Genomic DNA, 19,928 nt, shown 5'->3' with positions numbered 1-19,928 from the left:
CTGACTCCTTTCTAAAACGATAAAGGACTCCCACCAATGAATTAATCAGGTCTGGGCCTGTCAGTAGAGTGTCGTTCAACGAGATTCCCCGAAACTTTGCTGAACAATCGAAAACCACTTGCAATTTGCTCGGCTTCCTGGGATGATAAACACCATGATGCGGGATATACCACACAGTCTCTGCATCAGTTGCTGAGGGGGCTGGCTCAGCATCACCTCTCTGAAATATCTCCTCCATGAAGGCCAGGTAATGTTCATAATACTGCTTATTTGCCTTTAACTTCCTTTTCAAATGTTGCAGGCGTACAGTGGCCAGCCTCTTATTATTTGGCAAAGATGTTGGTTTGGTGCCTTTGAAGGGGAGGGACATTTTATAATGTCCATCTGTCTTCTGCCTGATGGTGTTGCTCAGCAGGTGTATAAAATGAACATCATCTTGGGACACCAGCTTGTCTCCATAGCTCCTTTCATTAAAATCCAATTCTAAAACCTTTAACACATCAGCAGCTGGTGGTAACGGCACTTCCTTCACCGACACTCTATGTACATGGCTCTGGCTTCCTTGTCTGTCAAGATGGGGGTTTGCTGAACCAATGATGCTCCAGCCCAGCACCGTTCTTTGAGCAAAAGGTTCACTTTCACAACCTGTTATAACTTCCAAAGGAGCAAGAGCTGATGGACAATCATAACCAATCAACAGGCCCACCTCACAGTCTTGAAGCGGTGGTAATTCATGTTTCAGATGAGTCAGATGTGACCATTGAAGTGCTGTACTCCTCGTGGGAATGTGAGCTTTATTGACCGGGATGAAATCTCGTGTGTAGGCCTGCTGTATTTGGACTTTATGGTCAGAATGGAATCCCCTTACTTGTAAACCTCTAGCTGTTTTACTTGTTATCAGAGTGTTAACAGCTGTCATTGTGCTGAGTTTGAGCTGCACTGGCTGGGTGTTGATGTCTAACTCAGCAGCTAACTCTTCGAAAATGAAAGTTGAGTCGCTTTGTGTATCCAGTAAGGCATAGGTGAGGATCTCTCGTCGAGGTTCTGCCTTTGATGACACAAACACTTGAACGATGCTTGAAGTAGAACAACTATGTTGTGTCAATGTATGGGTCAACACCTTGTGGATTTCTGTTGATATTGCAGGATTGTTGCTTGTTTCCCCAGGGCCTTCATTTTTTGCTAAGTGTAAGCAGGTTGGATGGCGTCGACTACATATATTGCAGGTGTACCTCGACTTGCAGTCCTTGGTAATGTGCCCATGGTAACCCCTTTCTTAGACATCCGAAACAAAGATGATTCTCATAAATGAAGGTTCTTTTCTCGTCCATGGTCTTCTCATTAAAAACTGGACATTTTACGACACCATGCGTTTCATTTTTACATACCAGACAAGGTGGCTTTGGTCTCCTGGTCTCTGCTGTTATGGTAGATTGTCTTGTCTGAACATTGGTCTTAAATGACTTGGCCTTCCTTGGAACCCTCTCTTCCATAGCCTTAAAGTTCATCAAAAGGGGTGAGGCGATGGGATTACAAGCTATCCGGGCCTCCTTTTGCATAAACTCTGTAAAGCAGGCAAAACTCGGATAATCTCCCGACTTATCCAGTTCTTCCACCACCCTCCGATTCCATCTACGCACCAACCACTCAGGCAGTTTTTTAAGGAGCTTCTGATTTTCGTCACAGTCATCCAAAATTGATAAACCTTTAACATGAGGCATAGCCTCCATGCATCCTTGAAGAAAATCTGCAAAGTCTCTGAGCGCTATAGGATCATTAGTAGCTATCCTGGGCCACTTTGCGAGCTTATCCCTGAAGGCTCTTTGCACCACAAATGAGCTTCCATAACGGTCCTGTAAAATTGCTCAGGCCCCCTTATATGCATCCTCTGAGTTGCAGTGAAAGAATCCTTCAACAGCTTTGCGTGCCTCCCCAGCGAGGTAACTTTTAAGGTAATACATCTTCTCACTGGTCGGGAGGGGCTTCTTTCCAATAAGAGCCATGAAAGATATCTTCCAATCTATATATTTTAAAGGGTCGCCAGCGAATATTGTTGGTTCTGGGACTGGAAGACTGCTAAGGGTGAGTGAGCTTGCGATTGCTTGGGCAAAACTGGCTTCCTCCTGAGCCTTTAGTGAGCTAAAATGACAGAGGATTAGGCCGAAAAGGTGTAGCTTGGGGATTTAATAATTTATATTCAGTATTTTGACTGTCACATAGAAATTTATGTTCAGACACTTCTTCACAACCTTCAAGTACATCAAATTGGTTGTAGGCTTTAACTCGAGCTTCAGCTATTTTATTTCATTATCCACTTGTAACTGTCGTAATTAGGGTCCGAGCACCGAGGGTGCGAAGGACAGGCGGTGCCAGGGCACCGACTGTCCAAGGCACCAGCGGTGCCAAGGACCCTATTGAAACCCTAGGGTTTATTAGGGTCCGAGCACCGAGGGTGCGAAGGACAGGCGGTGCCAGGGCACCGACTGTCCAAGGCACCAGCGGTGCCAAGGACCCTATTGAAACCCTAGGGTTTATTATTATTATTATTCATTGAGGGATATTCATTGACAGTCATAGCGCCACCTTGTGGTTTCAGGAAATAGACATCTTTTACACTTTCATGCCCTATTGTTACCCGGTTGATCATATTCACTTCAAATGCGGTGACAACAGCCTAAACACATTGATGATGCATCCCAGTGAAAATGGTGACTTGTCATCAAAGGGCGTGTCTGTGGCGGCCAAACCAATTTCGATGTTTCGCCATGAAAATTTAACGATTCATATCTCAGCTGAACAAGATCCTATCTGCCTCAGACTTCACATGCTGGATACCAGGTCCAGTCTGAACACATCCACACTCATAAATTTTGAAAAAGTCATAGCGCCACCTGTTGGTAATAGTAAGTTTAAGGCCTTATATTTTCAGGTACAATGGCCCCAAACTTGGTGATATCATGCTGGAAATTGGTCAGTCGAGTCTTCACCTCTTGACAATCACACACTGTGAAGGGTGTGACATTTCATGCAACGCTGTTGCCGTAGCAACCAAATATCGCCATGAAAAACAAAGCCCTTTCTGACAGGTTAGGAATACTCCAATGCTCACAAAAATTACCACACACATCACCATTGACCCAAGGAACAACACTGTATGCATCTCGGCACTGCACATGCTATAGCGCCCCCTACAGTATTTTTAACAAACAGCCCCCCAGCACGTTTCACCTGCATCCATGAAATTTGGGAGGCTTATAGAGCACATCAGGACGCACAAAAAAGCCTCTTGGAGCCATGTCCTAAACCCAACAGGAAGTCGGCCATCTTGGATTAATTGTGAGATTTTTGATGATTTTTCTCTTTTTTGAGAGTTAATACCTCCTAGGGGATAATTCCAGGAGACCTGAAATTTTGTCAGTCCACACAGCAGGACTTGGTTTGGAAAAGTTATCAAAAGTTTAACCAGAAGCCAAATGGCGTGGCCATGGCGACCATTAGAGTTTTGATGCTTCGCCATGAAACAACAACTGCTGTATAACTCTCCTCTGCACGCTCCAATCTGCCTCAAACTTTCCATGTGTGATCACAATCCAATCCTGATCACATCTACAGGCCAACAGACACTCTCAGTTGCAGCGCCACCTGTTGGAGGGACAATAAATGCTGTATAACTGGCCTCTACATGATCAAATCAGCCTGAAACTTTTCATGAGTGATCAGAGTCCAGCCCTCATCACATCCACTGTTTGAAATACACTCTGAGTTACAGCGCCACCTGGTGGTGGATGTGCAGGAAATGCTGTATAACTAGTCTGAACATGCTCCAATCTGGCTGAAATTTTACGTGTGATTAAACTCTGGTCCAGATGTGATTCAGAGGCCGGCACACACTCTCAGTCACAGCGCCACCTGGTGGACGTGCATGGATTCGCCGACCAGCGTGGATGCGAGGACCCGTCCATCGCTGCTTGCAGCTTTAATTTTATTTGTTCCTCTTCCAACTTTGATTTCACTTCAGTCTCCTTCTGCTTTAATTCAGCCAACATTTGTGTTTCTCTTAGTTTCCATTCACTCTTCAGTTTATCAAGTTTGGCTTTTTGAGCATGTAGTGCTTGCAGGGCCTTTGCTTGCTGGAGTTTGGCAGCAAGATCTGCTTCTGCATCAGCGCACTTGTTTGAAGACCGAGTGGCAATTCTTAAATCATCACCCAATTCCTGCGGAGACTCCGAAATCACTGTTTCAGTTTGTGTTTTGCCAAAGATGGAACCATAGTCGTCCTTATTCAACACCATTCTCACTCTCTCCTTTTCGAGTCGATCGTTGAATGTTGCATCTATGTTCTCCAGTCGTTTATTAATAAGGTCGAGCACGTCAGTGGTTAAAGCAATGCATGCGTCCATCTTCTTTGTAATTTCTGGGACTATAGTGCGGTTGCGTAAAATCAACTCATAACACTCTGAGACTGCGGAATGAGTGGACTGTATGGCACCTTTGGCATCATTTAAATCCTCAGGTGAACAACATGTCTTTAACTTAGACCTTATCTCCTTAGCTTCCCGTTTCCATGGTTCATATGCTTTGTTGAATGTTTTCTCATTTTTCTTGACTTGTTCATGCAACTCCTTACCCTTTTCTGTTAAGGTTCGCTCACGCGAGCTAGACCTAACTGGCATTGTTTCGAGGGGATTAGCAACTTCCTGTTCTACTTTCAAGTCTTGGAGTGTTTTATGTCTGACTTCGAAATTGAGGAGAATGGGCCTTTAGTTTCAACTTTAAAAACTATACTACTACTTGCATCAGACATTTACATTTACTGACTCACCAAGTTAACAAACAGAGCAAAACACCATAAACACATGTGACAACAAATTGCAATCAGAATTAAACAACTTCAACCATTAAATTGCATTAAGTTCAGCCCTTGGATATTTATAATGTTTCTTGTTAATTAAATTTCCCTTCTTTCTTTAAGGTTGCACAATTCACGCTGTTTCAGTAACACATTAAAACCCATACAAATATTTTAAAATAATGACTGAGTGTCTCATCACAGTCCACATACGCGATGAAAGCACGCAGCAATGAGGCAAGTTAAAGTTCGTTGCCACAACCACTTTTTTTTGTGTGTGTGTCTTCACCTCTACTTCACAAAGTCTCTTACTGCCGCCTGCGTCAATGAGTAGGACATCAGCTGTGACCGCGGAAAGCCACGGGCACGAGCGTAATGGATACCTGCAGCGGTCTGTGAGCGGTGAGTTTCACTGGAGCTGTCCCCTGGCCCGAACACAAGCCGACGAATTCCGATGGGTGCAAACGTTCCTTTTATTTCTTTCGGCACCGTGAAACTAAAACGAGCGAAGAATACATTTCATTACGATGCATATTTAAAACATACACAGTTTAAAACAACCAAACAAACAAACACACATACCTCGCTCTGCCGACCAAGGGTGCTAAATTAAGCTCAGCGGCAGCATTTGAAACCATCAAAGCGTAAGCATGCTAACAACACAAAAGGAAACTCAATGAACAGCGTACAAACTTATAACTGAAAGAATGAAACAGAAAAAACACCGGAGCTCAAACATACCGTGCTGATCCATGAATTGATGCCTTAAAATGACAACACAATAGTGGGTCACTTAAATCAGTCCCCAACCAAACATGGCTTCGGACGGAACCAATCAAAAAATACACAGCACAGGTGACAACGACGACAATCTAAATGGGGGCCAGTTACAGAGTTGATTAAACCAACTCAAATCAGCCGTTGTGAAACCGAAAACTCAGAGTTTTCTATCTCAGAGTAGATCAACTCAGAGTTGAGGATTAAACTTGGAGTTTCTTGAACCTGCTTCGTGAAACAAGCCACTGGTTCTTATCTCCAAACTCTGGTGGTATCTGTGGTGCATGAAGGACAGTGCCATGGAGATATGGCAGCACACTTGAACACGCCAACACAAACAGGATGAAACCAGTCTTTGCAGAGGCTACACTGGGCATATGGCTCATTAGGATTATTTGGCTGTCTACAAATACAAAAAAGGTTGTCATTCAAAAACAAAATGTTGTCAGTTTGAATGCGCTCAGACATTTCATTTTCACTGGCTTTATTTATAACCACTGTGTCTTCAGACTCTGTGTCTCTCGTTTCCTTGTCTTCCTGTTCCTTTTTATCAAGTCTTTCCTTAATCTCAGATTCTGTCTCTCTTTTCCCCATCTTCATTCTTTTCCTCAGTTGACTTTTCACCAGAGTGACATTCTGTTATTGCCACCTGCTTATTCCAATCCTTCTGCCTCAACAACACCCTTGTTCTGATGAACTTTCTGTCACTGTGCCATACAGTGTACAGCCATTTCTCTCTTTTTTTTTAAACTCTTGTCCTCAAATATTTTTTTGTGCTAACATTTCCCACATGGGGCTATTCCAACATATTTTTCAAGAAAGATTTTCAAAAGCTGACAGCTCAGTCACTAGCCGGTTCTGTCCTCCTGACTCTGTCCATAAATCTGGAAGGCCATGTCTCTGACTTCTTCTTAATTTCTTCATTTTGAAGCCTAAATAATGAAAGGAACATGTATTTATAATGGTTATTTGGAGTAGAAAATGCTTAGATCCAAAAAATTTTACAGTTAAGAGTTCTTACTTAATCCCTGAAAGATTATTTTCTTTACTTAGGTTGTAATTCTTTTAAATACAACCTATATTTGATATTTAGTGCAGTGCTAACAGTTTACATGAAATGGCTGGTGCTTATTTTCTTGATTATTATTATTTACTTACAGCAAACGCTCGGACTCCACTGTGAAAGGCGGTGCTGGAATAAGCTAACTTCCTTTTTAAAAATAAGAAGTTAGCATGGTGTTATATACAGGGAGAGAGAGCTTAACTTATTTGCATGGAGCGACGTTAACATTACATTTATTGAATAACGTTATTCATCTATGTTCCGTTGCCACCGTGTACTGGCCTAGAGTGTACTAGAAAAATACAGTTAAACTGTCGGTTTACATGCAGGTTACAGGTTAATTGTTGGCCACATAACAGTAATGTTGCAGGTTTACCAGATTACCATTTCACTGGGTTTGAGGGAGAGGATAGAGGAATGTTTTAATGTAGAGAAGGCTGATGTAATTAGAGACCCAGTGTAAACGATATGGTTTCACAGTGCACACTTTGAACTTGGTTTTCCACTAACGTTAGCCATAGTGAATGTTGAAATTTTACCAGGCACTCGATATATTATTTTGGCTGGTGAGTGCAGTGTACAGTACCAGCCACTTGCATAATTTACCAGCATTTGAATGGTGTTAATTTTGTATCCAGCAGATATAGCTTACTATAACTGTTATTAGATGATTAGTTATTATTGCAATATTTTCCTGTTACCCTGAGATAGTCTGTCATTTTTTTTTAGCAACACTCTATATTCAGAAATAAAAGATAGGTATGGCCTGCAGCATTAGAATCACTTCTTCAATCAGAAACATGTGGTTTCAGATGGGTTTTGCTACGCATAAAAATGTTAGCTATATAATTCAGATCTTATTACTATAATTAATTTTCCATATTGTTCACCTACAGGTTTTCTGAATACAGTAGAGCGAAAAAAAAGTGGCCAGTGCAGAGGGACAGAGCAGCCTTGACTCTTTCTTAACGCAGACAAAAGGTGTGCAGATATACAGCCAGAGACATCCCAGACAGAAGGCCATTACTGAATCCATAATACAGGATCTCATCATTTCATGCAATCTCCCTCTGTCTCTGATTGACAAGCCTAGCTTCAAGAATTTTCTGTCACTGGTAGAGGAGAGATACTGCCCAGTAAGTCGAAGTACCGTAACCAGACGTCTCAGTGAGCTAGCAGCAGACAAAGAGTCCAAGATCAAATCTAAACTAGAAAAGACAGACAGTGTGTCTGTAAGTGTTGATATTTGGACTGATCGAAGCATGCGTGGATTTTTAAGGGTAACAGCCCACTTCATGGAGACGGAGGAAAACAGCCCAAGCCTGCAGACAGTTTTCTTGAGTTGTGAACGATTTACAGGGTCACACACTGGAGAACGAATAAGTGAGAAATTTGAGGAGATATGTGACGACTTCAATATAAAACACAAATTAGATTACATTATCTGTGACAACGCGTCAAATATGAGAAAGGCCTTTACGGTTTGTTTCCCCTCTGCAACAACACCTGAGACCGAAAATGGTAAAGACGACCTGGAAAACAGCAACTTATGGGAGGATTTAAGTGACAATTTCCAGGACGATGTGGAATCCATCCAGCCCAGCTGCCGTCAACAGCGACTACAGTGCTTTGCACACTCATTACAGCTCGTGGTGCGTGATGGACTGAAAGAAACTAAGACTCTGAATAGTGCAATGGCAAAAGTTACAAAATTCTGCAGTCTACTTCATTCCACATGTGGGCTGAAAGAAGCATTTGAGAGAGAGTATGGAGCCAGTCGCAGCATCCCCTCTGCTGTGTCAACCCGATGGAATACAACTCTCTGCCTTGTGGAGTCAATCACTGACCTGGACCCTCAAAGCCTAAATACTCTTCTGGAAGCCCAAGGACATGAAGGCCTTTGCCTATCAGCAAGAGAATTGAGTCAGCTGAAAGAGCTTGTGGAAATTTTGACCCCATTTCTTCAAGCACCAGACCTCACATGCGGCCTTGCGTTCTCTCACTCAACAGCCACCTCAGCAGTATGCTGAATGCAACTCGACACCTGGGCGGCTTTGTGAAAGCTCTTCAGAAGTCACTGCAGTGCCATTTCCAAGGGATCTTTGCAATTGTCAGAATGGATGACGCAGCTCAACCTGCAGGAGATCTTCCATTTGGAGATATGGTCTATATGATGTCTGCACTACTCGACCCATCATGTTGCTTTTTTGGCTAGAGCAAGATGTCCTTGCACCAGATGAAGTCAAGAGTCAGGTGAAGGAGATGATAATAGGTAGGTGAGTGCACACTGTTTCCAAACACATCATATTATGAATCATTCAGGACTTGAAGTTCTCAGACACCAAATTAATGCTTAATGCAGTACATTGTCTACATTTCCTCCTACTCCCAAATTTCAGGCACACAAATCTTTTTTCGCTTTCAATAACATCAGTAAAATCTCATTCACGTATACTTATCGTTCATTAACTTAGCCATCTTTGTGAGCAGTGTATATCATTTAACATCATAATATTGTAACGAACCATGATTTGTGTGCAACTGTTTCAGACCTTGTCTTGGCTGAGGCTCGGAAAGTCACTATACTTGCTGAGAACAGTAGTGGAGAGGATGATAAGGATGAGCCACCTGCTAAAACACCATAGCTTTTCACTGGCGACAGGAGGAAAAACAAGACGGGTGACCCATGTATCATCTGTCAGGGCTGAGCTCATTCACTACATCCAGGTGTCCTCAGACGAAGAAGAAGTGGGCTGCCTAGATTTCTGGAAGAGGCATGCCAAAGTCTTCCCGAGGTTCTATCTTGTGGCTATGAGAGTGCTCGCTGTTCCTGCCACCAGTGCACCAGTGGAGAGGGTATTCAGTCACGGAGACCTAATAATGCGTCCTCAGCGAGCCAGGCTTACTGCAAGGACATTGTCCAGCTTGATCTTTTTGAAGTGTAATCATCCTGTTGCCTAATACTTTTCTAGGTATCCAGGTGCAGGAACAGTACATACTGTAGTGAAGTGTGGTGAAGACTTGTCCAGAAGAGACTTTACTGGCTTTACACATCATGCAGCTCTTTTAACAGGCCCCTTGGATGATAAACTGAACAGTTAATGTCTAAACTGGGCTAACCTGGGTTAACTTTTGAAAAGTTATGTTTTTTTAAGTCACAAAGCAAACCTGAGTTAACATTCCTCTCAAACAATCCACAAAACTCATCAAAGATGTGACAGGGTTTACATCAAAGTATAACAATTTTTTTAGAATTAAAAAAAATCTGCCAACAAAAGTTAAATTAATGCCTTTTTCTGTCTACTTAGGAATTGATAGTCAAGATCTAATACTCCAAATTAGCTGCCATCAAACACTGCAGAAGAGTATGTAACATGAAGTAATTGACAAGTCAAAGCCCAGTGAAGATCAATGTGGAAAATTGTATTTCTGTTGTTGTTGTAGTTATTAGCTGTAGTTATAAGACACCTACAAGCTTATTAATGTTTACCCAGTGTATTAAGAGAATGTTGGAAGAATACAGTTTCCTTTAAAGTAAATCATTCATTGTGTGTTTTCTTCTTATTGCATTGCAGTCCCCTGTTTAAAGTGACCATATAACAAACAATTAATCAATACTGATACTTTATGCTAGTAAATAAAGGAGGGATAATAATACAGTAGATGCTTTGAATTTCTTAGATTTAGCTGTGCAATATTCTTAGTAGACCGAATAGCAGCAGACGATAGAAGGTTCATTAAAATAAGAAGAGATATGAGAAAATAATTTTTATTTTTATATTATTTTTATTATTATAGAGACTTGAGACTTGACTTGGACTTGCAAAAAAAAGACTTGTGAACATCTCTGGATCATTACAAAGACAAAACTTGACATAAAAAGAGTAAACATTCCCAAAAGTTAGGACAAAATTTGCATCCAAAACCAAGGTACCTGTAATCACATATCAAAGGAAGAAGAATGAGAAAACATAAAAAATGCATTCCTATATCATTGTTACATTATCTGTAGAGGCCATTGTTCTGACTAATTGTATAAGTTGCGCAACCCCATCCCAGATGACAAATAGCATTGAAAAGTGCCTTTATTGCATTTTCACAAATAGAATAAAGGTTTCACAAATCAGAGATTATGTTTTTTTGAATCTACAGGCTCTGTAGAATAATTCAGTCCAGATTTGAAGAGTCTACGTGTAGCGGTTCTCGTCCTGGACCTGGTCTAATGTGGTCTATATGCTGAAAAAAACAGTAAAATGTGCCTTTATTGCATTTTGACAAATAGAATAAAGGTTTCACAAATCAGAGACTGTGTTTTTATGAATGTTCAGGCTCTGTAGAATAGTCAAGTACAGATTTGAGGAGTCTAGGTACAGTGGTTTTCAATCTGGACCTGGTCGAATAAGGACTGGTTATAAAGCAAAAACGGTGAAATATCCCCTTTAACATTTTCACAAATAAAATACAAGTTTCACAAATACAATAGCTCTTTTCAGGCATAGTTAATGTCTTACCCAAATGTCTAAAATGTTTACACATCAAGAAGTGTCGAAAAAAACAGATAATCAGTGGATAAACTGTCGCACTGCACGTTCATTTCATTTCCCCTTAACTTTTACCTTAAGTGCCGAATCGGAAGCTGCTGAATCTGAAGCTAACTTCAGCGTCGTATGTGTTTTGATGGTGAAGAATTCCACTTATAGCATGTGTAGTGGTTGTGTACTCTCTCTTGCATTGTGTAGATAATCAAACTGGGAGCATCCTCCCGATTGGCATCAAATCCGCCGTTTATTTGCAGGAGCTGGTAAAACATATTGATATTACTCTCATAGTCGTGCACGTGGTAACCTCCAGATAATGCTAAAACCACAAAACAATTTAATCAGCACAGAAATTAAACTTAATTAGCATTTTGCTAGCGGAGCTTATACTGGTCATCTTACCACGACAACCGGACACAACAAACTGAGACTGCAATGTGGGGGAACACACCATAGATATGAAGAGTAGATACTATGGGGGTATTATTGTAGTATAACTATTTGTCAATGTGAATTGAGAGTTTTCTGTCTGTATTTCAATCCTTGTGTCCGAAGTGAGATTTGTCAGTGTGTAAAAGAATTTGTCTATGTGAATGGAGATTTGTCAGTGCGAACCGGAATCTTCAAAAGTCATCTGAAAATGTGTCCGTCTGTAAACAGATTTTCAAATGTGTAAAAAAAAAACTGCCAATCTGTATTAAAATTTGTACATGTAATAAGATTTACGTATCCCACTACACATCAGCAGAAAATACAGACAAATCACCAGTTACGAGTCGTTCGGTTTCACAATTGGCTGTTTTATTTTCACGTGACTTTTGCTATACTTCTGCCATGAGTGAGATTCGTATCTGAAAAACGTATGGGATTTAGCTCCCTGACCTCAGGCTCACAGGCTCGTCCATGCTGGCTGCCTTCCGCGCTGCTGCCCTGTACCTGCCCTGCCCCTGTGGCTCTCAGCGACGAGACCGAGACACCCTGTCTGCCCCAGTTGCCTGACCACGGAGCCCGATGAAGCATATTGACGTTCTGAAGGCTGGAATGTGAAATCTCTGGTTAGAATGTGGTCAGATGGTTTATATGATGTCATTGTTTTACTTAAAATCTGTTTAAAAGTAGAACAACTTAGGTCTGGAACTGGTTTATCGCAGTAAGCTTTGAAAACGGTAGTAGAACTTCTCTTGCTGTTTCTGTTGGACTGAGGACACAGACTGTCACCAGTTAATCTGATGGAGATCGTCACACTCTGCCGCAGTGAAGCGATATTTCCAGTCCGTTAGGTGGAAGTCCTCATTAAACCGAGTATTTTATTCGTAGAGTGAACAGCCGTGAGTCCAAACAGAGCAATAACGACAATGTTAAATCTGACAAGAAGAACATTTCGGAACAGTTTATTGACGTCTGTGTGTTTTGAACAGGCATTGGTACAGTCACCTATGATATGTATTGCCGTTGTAACAGCTGTCTCGCTCACTGAATATCACCAGTTGATCGGAACACCAGCATGGATGAGCCTGTGAGCCTGAGGTCAGGGAGCTAAAACCTATTCGTTTTTCAGATACGAATCTCACTCACGGTAGAAGTGTAGCAAAAGTCACGTGAAAATAAAACAGCCAATTGTGAAACCGAACTACTCATAACTGGTGATTTGTCTGTATTTTCTGCTGATGTGTAGTGGGATACATAAATTTTTCAACTACGAATGTCTTTTGCGCATTGACAACTCCTTTTACGCATGGACAACTCTTTGTATGCATGGACAAATCTTATTACATGTAAAAAATTTTGATGCAGATTGGCAGTTTTTTTTTACACATTTGAAAACCTATTTACAGATGGACAAATTTTCAGACTTTCTTATTCATTATTTTTTATTGATTCTTTTTTCATTCATTTAATAATTTATCCCTCATTCATTCTAAGTTTTATTATTATTATTATTATTTTCCTCTATGCAATCTCAATTTAGTAGGAGGTGTGATTGTAATCTAAATTTGATGTATTTATGTATACATTTGAGTTTGTCATGTTCTTGTTAAATAAAGTTATAAAAAAATAATAAAGACGGCAGTTAGCAGCAAAAAAAATGAAAATGAATAAGCATCTGCTCATTTTTCAACCGATTTTTGTGTGATTTAGTTTATTGTCAACGTCAAAACATGTGCTATTGATAGAGAATATTTGATTTGAAAAAAAAAAGATAAAGGCTTCTTACTAATGTAGCCTGCAATTTTAGTTACCTTATTATTTAGGTCCAGAGGCCAGGGAATCTTTTCAATTTCAAGCCATTACATATATAAGTGTAAACTCCGCTCATTAACTCCGCTACACATGTAGAATATCATGAAGTGTTCAGCTGAACCGAGACACATTGTAAGGAAGAGAGGATGGGCTCGTAATATGGTGTCTAGGGTTGCACAATATTGGAAATATGTGCGATATGGGTGTCAAGAACTGCGATATCAAAATATATTGCGATATTGGATATTAGTGCCGTTGTCCGATGTGATAGCCACTTGTTTCTCTTCTTGCAACCCCCAGTTCGTCAACACATCCCACAGGGCAGCCGCTATATTTTCAACGGTGTGGGAGTTCGGAAAGTAGGAGACTTCTAAGCAGCGTGTTTTCAGTTCAAAGTCATGTATGAGAAAGTGAACAGTAAAACTGATGTAGGGCTCAGTAGTACGACTGGACCATAAATCTGTGGTGCTTGCAAAGAAATCCATATTATTATGCTCCGCTTTTACAGACCCCAAGCATGCCTTTGTGGAATGGCGACTTGGTAAATAGTTCTGTGATGGCACTTGGTATCTGCGGTCGAATTCTTTCAGCATATCCGAAAAACTTTCTTTGCACACGACATTAATGGAGAGTGTGCATTTCATGATATAATGTGTAATGGTCGCAGTTAAACCTTGGTTGCGCTTGGAAGTTTTTTTCATATGGTGTAACAGAAGAAAAACTTTCACCAATTGTTGTCTGTGTGCTTGTCTTTCGTTTGTCTGCCTTCATGGGAGTAGCTCGTGGTGTTTTAGATTGTAAGAAAACGGCATACTGTTCCTTGAGGTTGTGTTCGAGGTGGCTGTGCAGATTTGTAGTGTTTCCTCGAGACGTAGCACAAGTTTTCGGCATGACTTGCAAAGTTCTTGTGTCTGTGACTCGTCCTGTCTCCTAAAGCCATAGTACTCCCAAATTTTGGAGGTGCGCTGCTTTTTAGGCACAAGTTGTTCGTTACAGTCATCTTTCTTGTGTCCTGCCATGTTGTGGCGCTGATAGCAAAAGTGCTATTCGGGGGAGGGGGAGGGGGGTTTAAAGTCACGCTCAATTGGTCACAAGTAAACGTCTATGCATGCAAAAAGCATGATTTATACATCTAAATAATCATAGAATTATCACGCAACTTTGCGATATGGATATCGCACTTAATGTTATTGCATAAACAATATTTTTTGATATATCGTGCAGCCCTAATGGTGTCTGTTAGTTGATGTTTGTGGAGTTTTAAAAACGTGATCGTTGTGTTGATTGACCCTGGAAGCAAGAACCAAAGTTTCCTGTTCAGAGGTGCTGGAAGTGTTTATCTGAACTACTCCACACTGACAGCAACTGCATTGTTTTATCAAACAGTTTAATAATAAAACTCTGACAGAAGACTGTCATTCCATCATTTCAGTCCAGAGACATAATTTCATGTATAGAGATCATTCATGATGTAAAGAAAGCACACGTACAGAGTTACAGAGTGTAGAAGTAATGTGTTCAACTGCATTCCACTATTAACATGTTGGGTTTCACTTATGAGTCAAATCAACAGTACAGTAACCAGCAGTAAAATAAGAATAACATTAAAATCCAAATGTCCTGACAGGTTTGAAGGCTGAAGAGGACAGCAGTTTTATTCAGACAGATTTTACTGGATCCCATCAAACCTGTCTGTGTGGTGTGTAGAAAAGTACCCAGTGGTGTTTACTGTGACTGCAACTAATGAGGTGTCGAGTAATCATCTGAGCACGATATGTCATCAAAAGCGGAAGTGAGCACGCAATGCAACAGAAATCAGCGTCCGACCGGAGCGCGGAACACAGACGGACGTCGGCGCTACATCGTGCTTATGTATGCACGATGCAGCGCGGATGTCTGCATTTAGATACAGCTGCATAGTAAATGCTGACATCCGTTTATGATAGATCGCGAATGTCGGCGCTGTATCATGCATACATAATACATGCACGATGCAGCACCGATGTCCGTCCGTGTTCTCCGGTCGGATGGCGATTTCCATTGCATTGCGTGCTCACTTCTACTTTTGATGAAGTATCGTGCTCAGACGATTACTCGACGCCTCGTTAGTTGCAGGCCTAGTGTTTACCATTACAATCTTTGTGATCCTGGATCTACTGTGGAACAGCGTGTTCATAGGAATGTTCAGTCATTTGGAGATGCTTGTATCATTCCTGCTGCTGTGTCATGGCTCCTAGACTTCTATTATAAACCATCATATTCTTTTTGCATCAAACATTCGACTGTTGAGCTGATTTTGTTGGAGACAGCCAGTGCTGGACAAAGTGACAGATGTGTGTTCTCTCATCATCACAGTAGTAACCATTATCTTTTGTCTCTTTGTCCCTCCAGAGCTCCCACAGTCTTATGTCTGTGAGAATAAGAAGACTGTCGTTGACCATCAGCCCCATGACCAGGAGAGAAACTCCATGGTGGACCGTGAGGACCCAGAGCCTCTACGGATTAAAGACCAGCAGGAGGAACTCTGCACCAGTTGGGACCAATCAAACCCAGAGTTTTCTCAAATTACAATGGAACAGGAAGAATTGTGCACCAGTGTGGACCAATTAAACCCAGGGTTACCACAAATTAAAGTGGAACAAGAAGAACTCATCTCCAGTCAGGAGGAAGAGTTAATTGGATTGAAACAGGAGACTGATACTTTTGTGGTGACTCCTGCTAATGAGGAAAGTGACCACAGTGAACCAAAACCAAAAAGTAATCAGCTCCTGTTTCACGTCTCTTGTGCAGCTGAGAGCCCAGATCAGGAAGGATGCAAGGATGTAGCCTCAGGATCAATTAGATGTATCGAGGAGAAACCAAGACATCAGAGTAACAGCAGTCACAGTAATGATGTAGACAATGCTCCAACGTCAGCAAGACAGTGTGATAATGACAAGGCAAGAAAATCTGCAACATGCGAGGTCTGTGGAAAAGCTTTTAGGTATAAATCAGTTTTAATCATACATCACAGAACCCACACAGGTGAGAAGCCGTATTCTTGTGAAACCTGTGGAAAAAGCTTCAGTCAGCGGTCCTATTTGACTGACCACATGAGATGTCACACAGGTGAGAAGCCATATGCTTGTGGAACCTGTGGAAAAAGCTTTAGTCGACGGTCCCACTTGACTGACCACATGAGATGTCACACAGGTGAGAAGCCATATTTATGTGAAACCTGTGGAAAAAGCTTCAGTCAACGGTCCTATTTGACTGACCACATGAGACTTCACACAGGTGAGAAGCCATATTCTTGTGGAACCTGTGGGAAAAGCTTTAGTCGACAGTCCCATTTGACTGACCACATGAGATGTCACACAGGTGAGAAGCCATATGCTTGTGGAACCTGTGGGAAAAGTTTCAGTCAACGGTCCTATTTGACTGCCCACATGAGATATCACACCGGTGAGAAACCATATGCTTGTGGAACCTGTGGAAAAAGCTTTAGTCGACGGGACTATTTGACTGCCCACATGAGATGTCACACAGGTGAGAAGCCATATGTTTGTAACACTTGTGGAAAAAGATTTTGTGGTTCATCAACACATTATAGGCACATGGCAATTCACAAAATGGGAACGCCATATTCTTGTGGAACATGTGGCAAAAGCTTCAGTCATCGGTCCTATTTGACTGAACACATGAGATGTCACACAGGTGAGAAGCCGTATTCTTGTGGAACCTGTGGAAAAAGCTTCAACCGTAGTCATCGATTAAAAGTCCACATGAGAATCCACACAGCTGAGAAGTTGTGATCCTGAAACATCTGTGGAAAACATAATGTCAGAACTAAGGTTGAAACAACATGGAAGAATTGGTAGATGTTTTAGATCCTTGATGATTAGACCAGATGGAGTCTGGACTGTGGTGGTGGTGGAGCAGGCAGAAGAACCAAACTGAATGTCTGGATGGATATGGTATTGGTACAGACTGCTACATTTCTGCTATCATGACATCCTTCATCAGCAGAGCAGTGATTGGAGATATTGTGAAGCTGTTTGGAACATTTTCACATCCTGCTGAGAGAACATGGCTGTTCAGGTGTGAACATACTGCTGGAATCCACTCAGCTTGAGTTCTGCTGTCTTTCAAGTAAAAGGAGGCGACGAGATACAGAGACATTGTGACAGTAGGACACAACAGAGTGTGTCACTGCTGCAGAGGAGATCTGGACGTGAAATAAAGTTGTAATAAAACATGTACAGCTCCATGACTGCTTAATGAAATGTTTTGAATGTTTTCAAACAGATGAACATTTACAAGTTGTTTAGTAATGAATGTAACATTGAAGAGCCCCAGCAAGAACATTTCTGAGTCCAATATCAAAGACATAACCAACATTATTATGTTTTGAAGCAACACACAAGTGGTTTTACTAGTAGTAGCTGATACGCTCCTGCAAATGTCAAAACCAGAAAAGTTCAAAAAAGGTTAAGCTGTGCTGCATTTTCTGCTGGTTAGATAAAGGTCTTATTTATTTCTTCTATTGTCACCACATAGGTCATCTGTGTGATTTGTTAGTAGGATCTCATTGTGTCGTCATACAGCACATTGAACCCTTGTATTGTCTTAACGTCCTGAACACTCCTCCTGTCCTCAGGGTCAAAAATCAACTGCCTCCACTGAGCCTTTAAAATAGATCAGCTTAATGGAATTTTTAACCAAAAATCTATTTTACATGAAGAAACAAGCTGTCATTCATCACACACTTTGTAAATGCTTCTGTTTTTGCTTCCTCAGAAGGGAGAAAGACTGTATTTAATATATTTATGTATTTCTTTAACACCTTCCATTTTTATACCATCATTCATGCTGTAACTGTTTTCTTTCTTTAAAGCTGCTGTCCGGAGTTTCCGTTTGTTTTCAATTTATGTATCATTTTTTAACAAAGCTTAAATGTGTTAGTCTAGTTCGATACTATAATATAAAGTTAGTATAACGCGATATGAAAATTTATTCCTGAGCTCCGCCTTCCTTTCATAGACCCCCATGTTATTCCAAAAAGCGCCGGTCGCTGCCGACCAATCAAGTTCGGGCTTCAGCTTTGTCATGCTGTCAATCAACGGTTACGCGCACAGCAAGCAAGCCCATGCAGAGGTGGGCGAGCTACGCACTACGCAACCGCGCGCACATTTGTTTTGCTTGTGGAGGAGAGAGCATCAGGGATCAGCAACTTCCAGAAAAGTTACCAATCCCACGGCTTGTCAGGCCAAGAGACTGCAGGACGTTTTTTGGCTCGGGGTGCTCGCGTCGCTCCCCGACCACGGCCTCCATAGCCCGCCTGACGGCTTCGTTTAGATGCCCGACCTCTGGAGGAAGATGTTGGGGCGTCTGGGACATACTCTCCGTCAGAGGAGTCATGCAATTCTGAACTCTAGATAGAAATAAATAAACAATCTAACACATATACACGCGTAAATGCACTAAGTTTGATAAACAACGTCATCGAGAGGGATACACGAGTGTAATCACATATTGAAACTTTACTCGTTCGTCCTAGCAGATTCATGTTATTTTGATATTAGGACAAGTTAGACTCAATACAGCATTCTTTTTGTTAACAATTTTTATTGAAGTTTTAGGAATAGAAAAGACATAGTACAAGCACAAACTAAGAACAATCCCCCCTCCCCCCAGCGGCATTTCATAACTTATTCTGGCCTGTTTATATCAGAGACCGATTGAACAAAAGAGTGCGAATGACATAAAATAACAATGTATAACATGGAAGAAATGCAAGAAGACAGATAATATTAAGGTGAGAGAAACCAGGATAATTATACAAAAATAAATAAGGTTCTGGATGCCTGGGTCTGTGACTAAAAGTCTGTACAAAGGTGTCTTACTTTGTCAATGAAGGACGTCCAAACATAGATAGTGGATTGTTTGGCGTTATGCATTCTTGCCACTGATAGTTCTAAATGTAATATATCCAATAAAGATCTCAACCACTGACTAGTGGATAAAGAGTGGGGAGGTTGCCAACGAAGCGCCAACATTTTTTTTGCGGCTGTCAGGCAGACAAATAGTTGTAGCTTTTGAGAAGAGGAGAGAGTTAGAGAGGAGGTATCATTCAAAAGTAGCAACTTTGGGTGTATGGTATCCTTAAATTAAACAAATCAGATAAGGTTGCACAAATCATCCTCCAGAAATGTACAACTCCCTGACATTCCCAATACATATGCATAAAAGAACCTGTCTCGCCCGAAGGGCAGAGTTCACACTTAGGAGAGGGCGTTACTTTCATCAAATAAAGCTTCCTAGGAGTCAGATATAGCCTGTGTAAAAATTTAAAATGTATTAATTTGTGGTTAGGATTTTTGGAGGTGAGATCCAAATTACTCCAGACTGTGGCCCAACAGATATCATCCTCAGGGGAGCCAAGATCCTTCCTCCAAGCTTCCTGAACTGACAGAAGTTC

At 41.3% G+C, this 19,928-nt stretch overlaps 3 protein-coding genes across 9 annotated transcripts in view; all 3 read left to right on the top strand.

Moving 5' to 3' along the window:
* Nucleotides 1-19,928, top strand: part of LOC127534684 (zinc finger protein 239-like) — a 214,726-nt gene that overhangs the window by 122,661 nt on the left and 72,137 nt on the right. The gene's annotated exons all lie outside the window — the stretch shown is intronic.
* The window catches only part of LOC110946270 (zinc finger protein OZF-like), a 97,280-nt gene that overhangs the window by 6,404 nt on the left and 70,948 nt on the right, over nt 1-19,928 (top strand). The window lies entirely within an intron of this gene.
* Nucleotides 1-19,928, top strand: part of LOC127534685 (zinc finger protein 239-like) — a 121,833-nt gene that overhangs the window by 54,991 nt on the left and 46,914 nt on the right. The window contains exon 3 of one of the 3 annotated variants that reach the window (XM_051950547.1): nt 16,997-18,357. The exons of the other annotated variants lie outside the window; for them this stretch is intronic. Coding sequence (XP_051806507.1) covers nt 16,997-17,262 — 266 coding nt within the window. The 3' untranslated portion in view covers nt 17,263-18,357. Of the gene's footprint in view, nt 1-16,996; nt 18,358-19,928 lie in introns of those variants that run through there. 3 annotated transcript variants of the gene reach the window in all.

The sequence above is a fragment of the Acanthochromis polyacanthus genome, chromosome 7 (genome assembly GCF_021347895.1).
Source record: "Acanthochromis polyacanthus isolate Apoly-LR-REF ecotype Palm Island chromosome 7, KAUST_Apoly_ChrSc, whole genome shotgun sequence".
NCBI classification, from domain to species: domain Eukaryota; kingdom Metazoa; phylum Chordata; class Actinopteri; family Pomacentridae; genus Acanthochromis; species Acanthochromis polyacanthus.
This window is presented reverse-complemented; position numbering and strand designations above follow the sequence as displayed.